Source organism: Jaculus jaculus, chromosome 3 (genome assembly GCF_020740685.1).
Source record: "Jaculus jaculus isolate mJacJac1 chromosome 3, mJacJac1.mat.Y.cur, whole genome shotgun sequence".
Taxonomy (NCBI): Eukaryota; Metazoa; Chordata; class Mammalia; order Rodentia; family Dipodidae; genus Jaculus; species Jaculus jaculus.
The window spans coordinates 179032316-179045353 of NC_059104.1; the positions used below are offsets into that span (position 1 = coordinate 179032316).

Genomic DNA, 13038 nt, shown 5'->3' on the forward strand with positions numbered 1-13038 from the left:
GGCATTTCCTCATCCACTTCTTGTTCTCCCAGAGCCATGAAGCAGATCGGCTGCACATGGCCACAGCACCCTTTGTGTTTGAGCTACCCCTGCCATGATTATGGTGAGCTGTGGGCAAAAAGGTTCCAGCCTCACCCCCTCCCAGTCCTGCCATGGCGTCGCTTAGAACTGGCCATCAGACAGGGTTGGGTAGAGTGGGCAGGGGGGCACTACAATCAATGAGGATTCTGCATGTGTTCTTTCATAGCCATTTTGGCCCATGGGCACAGGCTGTGCCCGTGGCTTCCTGGCAGCCTTTGACACAGCGTGGATGGTGAAGAGCTGGGACCAGGGCACCCCGCCCCTGGAGCTGCTGGCCGAAAGGTGAGCTTTGAAAGCAGAGTTCCTAGCTAGTGGGGGCTGGCTGAAAGGCTGAATAGGAGCTGGGGCAAGGCTAGCTATGCCGTCCCACGCGGGCCCTGGACACTCTGCATTCGCTGACTTTCTCTGGAGCCCAGGGGCTTAGGTGCTGGATGCCCAAGGTCATTTTTCATGTGGCCTAGTCCCAAGTTAGGAATCCCCAACATTACTCATCCACCCAAGGCCCAGAGGCGTTTACTTAAGGAGTCGTCACACTGCTCAGTGTCCCCTGAGCAGGGTTCTGTGACTTGCCTGGCCTCCACCACCAGCTGAGAGCCTGCGCTTCCTCCCAGACCACTGCTGCTGGCCACGTGGCCATGACAAATGACAGCCCAGGAGGCTGATGGGGGAGACAGGCTTCTGATGGCCCTGGGTGTGGACGCCTGTGGCTTGGGGGACAGGCCACAGGAGGCCGCGTGGTTGTTTGTGGTTTTAGCTTATCCCCAGAATGCTGTGCAGTCAGACCTGTGTCCCTGCCTCCTGCCCCAAGAACAGATGCCAAGTCCCACCATCCCGATGCCCTTTCTGCTCCCCGCTCTGATCCTTCCCTCGCTCTGCAGCTAGCTCTCAGGATTATGTGTGCCAGGCGTTTCAGAGGGGCGCTGTTCCAACACACCCAGAAGCCTGAATCCAGGGAGACCAGGAAGGATGGGAGGGTGGGGGCCAAGGGCCTGAGAGGGTGAGAGCCGTCCTGACCTCTGGGCTCCGCCTCCCTCCAGAGAGAGTCTTTACCGGCTGTTACCTCAGACGACCCCGGAGAACATCCACAAGAACTTTGAGCAGTACACGTTGGACCCAGGGACACGTTACCCAAACCTCAACTCTCACTGCGTCAGGCCCCACCAGGTGAGCCCATTTCCAGGCCTGTCTGAGCCCCCCCAGACAGTGGAGGGAAGGAAACAGTCTCGTAAGATCTTCACCCATTCCTGGGACTGAGGCCAGAAATCCTTGTTGGCCCAAAAGCAGTACCAGTTCTTCTCCCTGGGAGACAGTCAGCATTCTTTCTAGCCCCCAGGAGGGCACTGGAATACATATGGGGCCTGTGTATGTGCACACCCACTTGCATTGATTGATTTGTCACTGCATATGCAGCACTGATTATACTTCTGTCGAAATGTCTACTTACATCGATCTCCTCTTTAGTTACCAGAACAGAACGGCATAGGATTTTGTTTCTTTCTTTGTTTTTGTTTTTTCGAGGTAGGGTTTCACTGTAGCTCAGGCTGACCTGGAAATCACTCTAGTCTCAGGGTGGCCTTGAACTCACAGCAAATCCTCCTACCTCTGCCTCCCAAGTGCTGGGATTAAAGGCGTGTGCCACCACGCCCGGCTTTGGCATGGGGTTTTTAATTAGCCCATTAAATATTTACCATCAGTCCTTTGCATCTGGGCGGGCAGTTGCGGCCTCTTGTCTGCGGCTGGTTTGCCTGGTTCCTTGGCAACATCAGCAACAGAAAGAAGCGCTGACCAGCAGCGAGCCGGGAGACACACACGAGCGGCCCTGGGTCCTCCGGAGAGCGTGGTGGGCAAGGAGGTGTTCTTTCTCACTCGTAGGTGAGACACTTGTACATCACCAAGGAGCTGGACCGCTTCCCTCTGGAGAGATGGAACTCAGTGAGGAGATCTGTGAGCCTTTCCCGGCGGGGTGAGTGGCCCTTCCGAGATCCTGGGACAGGCCCCGTGGGGAGGCAGCTGGTATGGTGACATAGACCCTACAGCCAGCCATGGGGCAGATGCTAGTCCGCCTTGTCCGAAAACTTCCCCCATCTATCAGACCCAGAGCAACGCAAGATCAGAGTCACTGCCGCTGCCACAGGCCGGATGCAGCACAGGAGAGGGAACTGCACGGTTGCCGGGGGCTGCTCTCTGTTTCCCTTTTGTCCTGGTCTGAGAGGCTGGTCTCCATACCTGGACAGTGAGCTCCACGGCTTCCTCCTCCTTTTGGTCTTCTGGGACCTGACACAGCTCTGAGCCTGGAACCAGTGCTCAGTGGCAGGGGAAGGCACGAATCCATGAGTAACTGGCCCAGCATTGAGCTTAGCTCGGGTCTCTCACCTACGGGGAGACGTGCTGGCCACCTTTGGCTGTCCAGCCCTCCTCCCTCCTCCCTGCACAAAGCAGCTTCCCGCTGCCGTCATGCACTGTTTACGTAGTAAACTCTTTTCCTGTTACACATATGAGGCAGGCTTTCCACATTCTTTGCGGCCACACTTTCCTGTTTTCCTGGAATGACTTTTGTCCAGTGAATTCCTAAATGCAAAAGCCAGCTCAAAACATGCACATCTCCAGCCTGGCGTGGTGGCGCACGCCTTTAATCCCAGCACTCGGGAGGCAGAGGTAGGAGGATCACCGTGAGTTTGAGGCCACCCTGACACGACATAGTGAATTTCAGGTCAGCCTGAGCTAAAGTGAGACCCTACCTCAGAAAAAAAAAAAATCTGCACACACTTTCTTTAGAGTTCCTCTCCCTGGGCCAGCTGGGGACAGACTGGTTCACGAGTGCCTCCTCCCCACTGAAGTCCCTTGTCACTGTGTTGCCCACTACATGCAGGATCTGTGTTCCTAGCCCCTCACCCTGGTCCTAACCATAACCATAGTGTTGGATCACAAACTTCCTGACTCAGCATCGTGCTCTCTAGCAGTTCTGGTGACCCAGTCTCCTTGCGGCAGCCCTCAAGGGTTCATGCTCCCCCCCCCACCTTGATCCCCCTGGTGCCCAGTCTTGGTGGCACTGGGTCCTGCCTGAGATTCCCGCAGAGCCTCACTGCCCGATGCTCCCTCCCCAGAGTCAGACATCCGGCCCAACAAGCTCTTAACCTGGTGCCAGCAGCAGACCGAGGGTTACCAGCACGTCAACGTCACGGACCTGACTACGTCCTGGCGCAGTGGCCTGGCCCTGTGTGCTATCATCCACCGCTTCCGGCCAGAGCTGATGTGAGTGGGGGGCTGGGACTCTGGGAGCAAGGTGTGCCAAGGCCCCTCTGCTGGATTCAGACTCTTACAGACTCAGTAGTTCTCCCTGCATATCCACTTGTGCTTTTCTTAAAGTTGCCTTTTTTCCTTAGCACTGAGTTTGAGTCGTATTCTCAACACACAATGGTAACCGTAAGCACAGGCCATTTTGTTTCCCTGTGCTCCTGGGCCTTCACTTATATGTTGAGAATAAAGTCAGGGTCCACGGGAAGCTGAGGTGGCGTCATGGAGTCACTTTGGGATGACCTTAACATGAAGCACACTGACACGTGCAGCTGCACTACCCTCATGCAGATCCTTGAGAAAAAGCTGGCGGAGGGGCTGGGGAGACCGCTCAGTGGCTAAGAGCTCTTGCCGCACCAGCGTGGGGACCTGAGTTCAAGCCCCGTAACCTACATAAAAAGCCAAGCAGGGTCACACGTGTCTTTAATCCCAGTGCCAAGGGGGGCAGAGACAGGAGGATCACTGGGGCTCCCTGGCCAGCCAGTCTAACCGAAAAATGGTGAGCTCCAGGTTCAGTGAGAGCCCCTGCCTCAAGGAGATGAGACAGAAGAGCTAGGGAGGACAGCTGACACCCTCTTCTGGCCTCCTTGTGTGTGCGCACGGGGTGTGCACATCTGCCCAAATGCGTGTACAACATACGCATCGCACATAGGCGCACACTAATTTAAAAACAAGAGCTAATGCAAACCTACTGAAGTCACCAGTTGGTACTTACATAAAGTAAGGCCACCGTGAGAGGAGGATGGGACATAGTAAATGTTGTTTGATTTGTGAGAATCCCATGTTACTGTTTGTTGCAGTCAGGTCCGCATTGCTGGTAGAAATCCCCCAACTAAGAGCAGCTTGTGGGAAAAAGAGGATTATTTTGGCTTACAGGCTCGAGGGGAAGCTCCACGATGGCAGGGCAAAATGACGGCATGAGCAGAGGGTGGACATCACCCCCTGGCCAACATAAAGTGGACAATAGCAATAGGAGAGTGTGCCAAACACTGGCAAGGGGACACCAGCTATACCCATAAGCCTGCCCCCAACAGGACACCACCTCCAGGAGGCGTTAATTTCCAATTGCCATCTGGAATCCAGAACACCTGAGTTTATGGGGGTCACCTGAATCAAACCACCACATTCTGCCCTGGCCCCCATAAACTGACAACCATACATGATACAAAATGCAATATATTCATCCAACTTTAAAAGTGCCCATAGTTTTTACCAATTCCAATGATGTTCATACATCCCCATAATCCAAGGTCTTTCAACTGAGCCATAATAGCAAAAAAATCCCCCCCAAAAAAATGGCACAGAATAAACATACTGAAAAAGATGGCATTGGGCATAGCAAAGAAATATTCAACCAATACAAAATTCAAACAGGGCAAACATCAAACTTTAGCTCCAAGCCCAACAACGCTAGCCAGTGACAGATCTCCAAGTCTGATAATTCTAACCAGCAACAAGTCTCTGGAGTTCCAATTACCTTTGCCAGTGGGTGGCACACTCTCCTGCTGCTATTGTCCACCTGATGTTGGCCAAAGGATGATGTCCACCCTTTACTCATGCCATCGTTTTCCCCTGCCATCACGGAGCTTCCCCCTTGAGCCTGTAAGCCAAAATAAACCTTTTTCCCACAAGCTGCTCTTGGTTGGGTGATTTCTACCAGCAATGCGAACCTGACTGCAATACTATTGTTATTAAAAAGAAATGACAGGGCTGGGGAGATGGTTTCATGGTTAAGGCGCTTGTCTGCAAAGCCTAAGAACTGAGGTTTGGTTCCCCAGGACCCATGTAAGCCAGATGCACAAGGTGGAACAGGTATATGGAGTTCATTTGCAGTGGCTGGAGGCCATGGAGCACCTATATTCTCTCTCCCCCCACACCTTTCTTGCAAATAATAAATGAAATTTAAAATAATCAGGGAGGTATTTAAAGTAGCTCCTCTGTTTCCCAAAGAGGTTTTTATCATTTTCTGATGGCTTCAGCCCAGGACTGGTGGTGTGATGGGGCCCTTGCTTAGTCCCTTTCTGAGCGAGGCACGTTCCTGAGACTGAGGTTCCTGGAAGTGGGTCTGGGCAGGGCTGGCGGAGCATCAGCCCACCGTGGGCCCTGAACCTGCCCTGGTACTGATCCTCCAGCAACTTTGACTCGCTGAACGAAGACGACAGTGTACAGAATAATCAGCTGGCGTTTGACGTGGCCGAGCGTGAGTTCGGGATCCCACCCGTGACCACCGGCAAAGAGATGGCGTCAGCCCAGGAGCCCGACAAGCTCAGCATGGTCATGTACCTGTCCAAGTTCTATGAGCTCTTCCGGGGCACCCCGCTGAGGCCTGTGGGTAAGTGCCTGAATGAGTCTTGCCCAGCCCCATGCTGTCTCCGTCCTCCTGATCCTGGCTGGTCTTTACGGTCATGCCATCGGCTCTGAGCTGCCTGGCCCCTTCCCTTCGACCTGGAGGCCAAACTGGGGTGATAGCCCCTGTAGAGATACAGCAGCCTCCCCATACCCATCACCCATTTAAAGATTTTTTTTGTTTGTTTGTTTTTTCAGGGTATTGTTTCACTATAGCCCAGGCTAATCTGGAATTCACTAATGTAGTAGTGTCAGGGTGGCCTTGAACACACAGCAATCCACCTGCCTGTGCCTCCCGAGTGCTGGGATTAAAGGCATGCACCACCATGCCCAGCTCCCGTTTGAAGTTGTAATCCAAGACAGAGGGATGATTCTAGAAGGACCCTGCTATCATGATGACCACCCCTCACAAACACACAGGTTACAACTCCACCCTCTGGGCCCAGGGTTCACATCCCGATGGTGCGTTTATCTCCTAACAGATTCCTGGGGCAAAAACCATGGAGAAGTTGACGACCTCAACTTGGCCAAATCATCCCTCTCCAATAGCTATCTCAATCTCACGTTTCCGAGGAAGAGGACTCCTCGAGTAAGTTCTGGGCCGGGCTTGCTTGCTTTTCCATGGCACAAAGAAGGGGCGAGGGAAGGAGAACTGCTTGCCCATCATCTGTCTATGCAGCTCCAAAGCAGCCACCCCTGGGAAGTTGGCAGCCCACCAGCCAGGCTCCTGGCTATGTGGCTCCTTCCAGGGATTCAGAGTGCTATGCCCAGTTCTCGGCGTCCCCAGTGACCACCAAGGAGAACCAACCACACATGCAAAGGCAAAGAGCTTTATTTCGGCTTAATCTCAGACTCTTGACTTCACCAGTGCAGCGGATCCGTGCAAGAGCCCCGAGCGGCGGGAGGGCGGGGTTTTTATAGGGATTTGAACAAAGAAGTAGGGGCGGTTACCTGATTGGTTGGTTTACACAGTAACTGTACTTGTCTTCTTTTGATTGGCTGGGGCAGAGAGGCAGAAGGGACAAGTCTCGGGTATGCCTGGACATGTCTAGGGGCTGACTCAGGTCCTCGGCGGAAGCGGGAATTTGAAACTTAGGCCGAGCTGGGGCCGCACCTTACTGAAGCCTGTCATGGCGCCAGTCTGGTTTCCGGGTCTTTCAGGAGCCGATCTACTGATTGGAAAAACAGTGTGAAGCCAGGTAGCCCAGTGCACAGTTAGCCTGCCCAGTGTCTGCCACGTGGGGGCCGTGACAACACACGATCTAGTAAGCGGTGCAGGCGGCAGGTCCAGCACATGCAGGGGCTCCACCGGTGACCGCTGCGCTCCCCCCACATCAGGGTCCTTCTCTGACGAGACGAATGGAGCTATTTGGATGAACACTTGGTTCTGTCGAGCAACTGGGCTGGACACAGCACTTCGCAGTGACAGATCACTTTCTTCCGGTCTCATTTTTAAGCTTTCACTTCACTTTTTATTTGTTTATTTTTACTTATTTATTTGAGAGTGACAGACAGAGAGAGCAAGGCAGATAGAGAGAGAGAATGGGCGCGCCAGGGCCTCCAGCCACTGCAAACGAACTCCAGACGCGTGCGCCCCCTTGTGCATCTGGCTAACGTGGGTCCTGGGGAATGGAGCCTCGAACCAGGGTCCTTGGACTTCATAGGCAAGTGCCTAACTGCTAAGCCATCTCTCTAGCCCCTCATTATCTTTTTTAATTAAATATTTCATTTACTTATTCATTCACTAGAGAGACAGAGAGAGAGAGAATAGATGAACCAGGACCTCCTGCCACTGAAAATGAGCTCCAGATGCCTGTACCACCCTGTGCATCTGGCTTTATATGGGTACTGGGGAATTGAACTGGGGTTGTTAGGCTTTGCAGGCAAGTGCCTTAACCACTGAGCCATCTCTCCAGCCCTTCTTGTATTATCCTTGAGGGAAGAACATAGTCTCTTCACAGTTGTATAGGTGAGGGGCTTAGAGAGATTAAATTTTAATAAGTGATGCAAGTAGTATCAAGCCAGTACTAGAATTCAGATGTTTATAATTCTGTACTAATAATCCCACTAAAGAGTTAACATTCATATAGAAGTTTATAGTTTCAGAAGGGATTTCCCACTCTGTGAGTTCATCAACCCTTATGTCACTATAGATTCTTTCTTATAGGTTGGGAAACTGCAAAGGTAGCAAAATGATTTTCCTAAGGTTACACAGCCAGGAAGTGATTAGCCTGTGACTCCTTGACAAAGGAGCTTCACTGTCCCTCTTTATAAACATCAAAGATGTCACCCATCCCAACCGGGCCCTACCCTGGAATAGCCTCTCTCTTTTCCTATGAACTAGATCTAAATTTCTCCAGGGTTACACTATACTAGAGAACTCAATATAAAGGCTGTTTGCTTTAAGTCAAAATACCCCAGTGTAGCGGACAGCTTCAGGTTTGCTGAGATGAACTAGACCAGGCACAGTTATGGAGGAAGGGATATTTATTGAAGCTAACAGATCCAGGGGAAGTTCCATAATGGCAGAAGAAGCTGGCCTGCCTTCACAGGCCCAAGCAGAGAGAGAGAAACACAAGCCTAAAAGTCAAAAGCCACACTGCACAGCACACTTCAGGAACTCCTGCTAGGCACACTTTGCATATCTTTAGATTGAAATCTGAAACCCACCACTGCACCTAAAGATCCAACAGTGACATTGCCTCCAGCCCGGTGGCTGCAGATACAAACTACAAACAAATAAACAACTGAATATATTGGGGGCCATCTATTCAACCCACCACACCCAGGATGTATGGGAAAGTGGTTATCTTCTAGTCAAATAAATAATCAGATTGGCAGATAAATCCCTTGGATTTTTTTTTTTAAGCAGGGAAACCAATTATTTTAATAAATGCCTTTTGGCATATCAGCTCTTTTGAATCCTTGGGAAATCATGATAAGAAAGTATTCTTAGGGGGAACGAGCTTGAAACATTAATAGGAAAGAAGTAAGTCATTTATTTATTCTCACATCCTCTCTGACCAGGCATGATAAATATTGGCTTCCTCCTTGTACTTCCAGTTCTCTGCAGAGCATAATAAGGTTAAGAGGGATGAGGCCCCGTCAGCTTCACCTTCCGAAGTATATGTGTAAATGAGGAGGGGTAACTGCACAAATCTCTACATTTAAATTTTCTTAACCCTATTTTGCTTTAGCCTACACGTCTGCGTAGCCGATGTTCCAATGATAAATCTAGAACAGAAAGTAAACCTCATCTGGACACGTGCATGGCTAGCCTTTCCATGTAGGTGACATCTCACTGTCCCAGGCCAGGAAGGAGGGATCCAAGCAGCCGATGTTGTCCCTTCGTATTTCCTTAACTCTCCCTGGAGGTTCTGGGCTCTTCTTAGACATGCTCTCTAGACTCACTGCCCATAGAGCATCCTGTGTGAGCCCAGGGGGTCGCATAGGCTCTATGTGTCTGGACAGTCCCACCCCAGGCTGCCAAGTGTACAAGACAGGGTAAGATACATTGCTCTTTGTGAGAAAAGCAAAGTCCTCACTGAAGGTGGAAACAAACAACAGCAAAACGAGAACCCTGAGGTCATGCACAAAGTGTCCTTCTTACGGGACATTCTGTTCTCCCACAGCCTCAGTCTCGGGGCCAGAGTGGCATTCACAGTGATTGGAGCTGGGAACCCAGGCCTCCCTGTGCCTCTGAGACCCAGCATTGTTGAAAATAAGTCGTCTGTTTCTCTTGGTGTCTGCCCAAGCGTTGGGGCTGAAATTATTTCCATTCACAAAACTGATTTATGAGATGCTGCCGGAGCTGTGGAAGGGAGGCAGGGCCCTTTGATCTGTGATTCTGTGGCTCCTGGGTCAAATTTTTGAACAAATATTAGTAAATACATTGTGGCTGATATTTAAAAAAAAACAATTATTCTGGTAAGCATGTTGGGGGCAGGGGGTGGTGAGAATGTTTGCCAGAGGCAAGTGGTGCACTGTGGTCTACCTGAAAGCAGACATGCCTTACAGGAGCCCCTGGAGCCAGACAGAACTAGGACAGGTGGGCCTGGGTGAGCTGGAAGCCTGGGTGTGCAGGAAGCTGGTGGCCTCCAGCCCTGCCAGTGCATCCACGGTGTTAGGAAGGCCGGTCTGACATAGAGAGTCTCGGAGTATAGAAGACCCCCCCCCACACACACACAGAAGGGACACATGCTCTGTGGCACCTGAATCCAGGCTGCTGAGGAGGCTAGCCTTTGGGAGAAGGCCCCAGAGACTGGAGGCTAGTAGCTAAGAGGAATCACTCTGGGAAATGGGCCTGTGGTGGTGCCAAGGACAGAGAGGAGGGGCTGAACTCAGCCGCCACCCCACGGCAGCCCAGGGTAACAGCTCAGCCTGTTCGCCCCTCCTCATCCCCTGACAGTGGTGTGTCCTTCAGAAGCCCTTGCAAGAGTGATGTTAGGGTTTGGGTAGAGTGGAACTTTCCAGATGTAAATGTTCAGGCTCAGGCAGCAGAGTAGATTGCGAGGGGCCTGAAGGGCAGCTGGGTAATGTTTTGTGCAAATTGGGGTCGTTTTGAGAGTAAAAGGAGACACAATTAATATAGTGAAAGGGGGCGTCAGTAACACAGAGCTGTCCTGGGTAAACTGGGTGTGTGGTCACTCTAGTCCTCGGGCTATATCTAATGCTTATTTGAAAGCAATTGCATCTTGTCATGGTGGCTGCATTGCAGGCTTAACTTGTGACCTCACTGGAGTCACGAGAACAGTCCCAGCAAAACGATTCTGTGTCATCTCTCGCAAGTTGCAGAGAGGTCCCAGCACACCAAGGTCATCCGCAGACCTGGTTTTGACCTTGGCTACAGTGTTAAGCCCCCTCCGAGCCCAAGGTCACGTGGCGGTGGAGATAGCCCGTGTCCCGCCTGAGTTGTAGGGATTCTGTTTGCTTTGGGATGTCCCATCATGTGCCTCTGGGATGTAGTCCACAGCTCTTCCTGGCGACCCCCTGGCTCCCTGGGTAGAATAGGGCTCCCTTCACTGTGCCTGAGCCTAGCCTGATGACAGCATTTGTCATAATAAATGTAAATAAAGGGAATAAATGATCATTCCTACATTAGCTGGAAGCACACAGACATCCATTTCTGTGTGCTTCTGGTTCAGGGGGTCACCTTGTGGGCTCAAGAACATTGACAGCTCATGCTTTAAAAATATATATATTTGGGGTGCTAGAGAGATGGCACAATAGTTAAGGCACTTGCCAGAAAAGCTTAATGATCCAGGTTCAATTCCTCCAGTACCCACATGGAGACAGATGCCCAAAGTAGTGCATGCAGCTGAAATTCATGCCCATTCTCTCTTCTTCTCCCTGTCTGTCTCTGTCCTCACAAATAAATAAGTAAAATATGTTTTGAATTAAAATTTTTTTATTTATTTATTTGAAAGAAAAAGACCGAGAGAGGGAGTATGGCCATGCCAAGGCCTCCTTTCACTACAAATGAACTCCAGATGCACGTGCCACTTTGTGCATCTGGCTTTTCATGGGTGTTGGGGAATCGAACTTGGGCCGAACGGTTTTGCAAGCAAGTTCCTTTACCACCAAGCCATCTCCCCAGCGCTCACCATGTTTTCTTGGCCATTACAGGTCGATGCCCAGACCGAAGAGAAAGACATGAACAAACGGAGGCGGAGAGGCCATAGCAACTTGGAAGAGGTACGAGTGCCCAGGGTCAGTTTCTGTAACAGAGGCCTGTTAGCTGACACCAAAGCTCCAGCATCCTACTGTGGCGGCTGCCTTGGCCTTTCTTCTTTTTCCTTTTTCTACAAGATTACTGGGTTCCAGGCTTGGCTTTATAGGAAAACAAAGGGTTGAGCCTTACGTGGCTGCATCCTAGCTTTGTCACTTAGAGAGACATGACCCCCCAGGGTGTGGACCACGTCTGTCTAATGTGATAATACCTTGGAAATGTCTGAGACTCTGCAGGATTTTTAGATTAATAAGATAACCTGTATAATACAGTCCATCGAGTGATAAGTAGGGAAGAGACATCAACAGGCAGTAAGGCAGATATCTGGTGCCTACGAGTGCCACCTTCTGGTGAAAGGAGGAAATTGCAGGCAACTTTGTCCAAAGAGAAAACTTCACCTGCTCTTGAAACGTTGCTCAGCAGAAAGGAGGGAGACACGGGGGAGATGGCTCACTAAGTGAGCGCACTTGCTGCACAAGCACGAGGGCCCGTCTTGATCCAGCACCCGCTTGGAAAAGTCCGGGCATGGCCGCACATGCCTGTTACCCCCACACTGAGCTGGGTGGGGAAGACAGGATCTCTGGGGCTTAAGGCGACCTCCAGCCTCAGTGAGCGACTCTTGTCTCAGGGAAAGTAGGTAGGAGAGCGAGTTTGAAGGACACCCAGTGTCCTCCTCTGGCCGCTGAAGCCATGAGCACACACACGCATACACCATGCATACACACGCCACATGTACCAAAACGGTTGTGGAAAATCCATTCTGATTCCACAAACTGAAGGGTACATATGCGGGGTGGGTGCCAGCGTGTGCTCTGCAGTCTGCTGGCTGACGTCAGAGCTGGCTCAGAACCATATGGGGTAGTTTGTGTACAACACTGATACTTGATTCACAGGGCTTAGACCTCTTGATGTGGTGGAAGAGGCTGAATTGCTGTGTTTCTTTAGGACTTTGTTGTTCATATCTGTGACTCGCTCCCTCTCCTAGCAGTAAACTACGTCATCAGTAGAACCAGGAACCTGTCCTCAGGGAGTTCAGCTGCCCAAGACTCATTCCGTTTTCTGATCAAAGAAGCCTGGGCTTCAATTCACATCTCACAATGTAAACACGCTCATTCTGCCCGCAGAGTGCAAACCGCCCCATCTGAAGTGTTTCCAGAGCATCTTTGGGAATCCCATCGAAGTTCTGCTTTCCTTGCCCTTGCAAGCCTCCCTCGGGTTCACATTGTCCCCTGGGGGTGTCTTGTCTGGCTTTTCACCACTGAGTGATGTGTGTTGCTGGTAGAAACCCACGACCTGGCGTACAAGAATCTGATTTGCATCTTCTCCTCTGCGGTGCCCCTGGCTTCTTTTCTGGAACAGCTGTCATGCTTAAAGTCAGCTTTAGCATGATGATAATTCTAAGCTCTTGCCTACCCAGTGTGGTCCAAAAGCCAGCAGCATCAGTATTACCCAGAGCTTGTTAGAAATGCAGACTCTGGGTGCCAAGGTTGTGCCTTGGTTGGGAGAATACTTGTCTCGTGTGCACCAAGCCCTGGGTTCAGCCCTCAGCACTGCATAAACCAGACACAGCAGTGTGCAGCCCATAGTCC

The 13038-nt window shown here is 51.2% G+C and overlaps 1 protein-coding gene across 11 annotated transcripts in view; it reads left to right on the top strand.

Annotated features, from left to right (window-relative positions):
* The window catches only part of Mical2 (microtubule associated monooxygenase, calponin and LIM domain containing 2), a 236690-nt gene that overhangs the window by 116887 nt on the left and 106765 nt on the right, over window positions 1-13038 (top strand). For all 11 annotated transcript variants that reach the window (XM_045144944.1, XM_045144945.1, XM_045144946.1 and 8 more), the window contains exons 10-16: window positions 248-363; window positions 1119-1245; window positions 1954-2044; window positions 3186-3333; window positions 5508-5707; window positions 6204-6310; window positions 11347-11415. In XM_045144944.1, the coding sequence (XP_045000879.1) occupies window positions 248-363; window positions 1119-1245; window positions 1954-2044; window positions 3186-3333; window positions 5508-5707; window positions 6204-6310; window positions 11347-11415 (858 nt within the window). The remainder of the gene's footprint in view (window positions 1-247; window positions 364-1118; window positions 1246-1953; window positions 2045-3185; window positions 3334-5507; window positions 5708-6203; window positions 6311-11346; window positions 11416-13038) is intronic.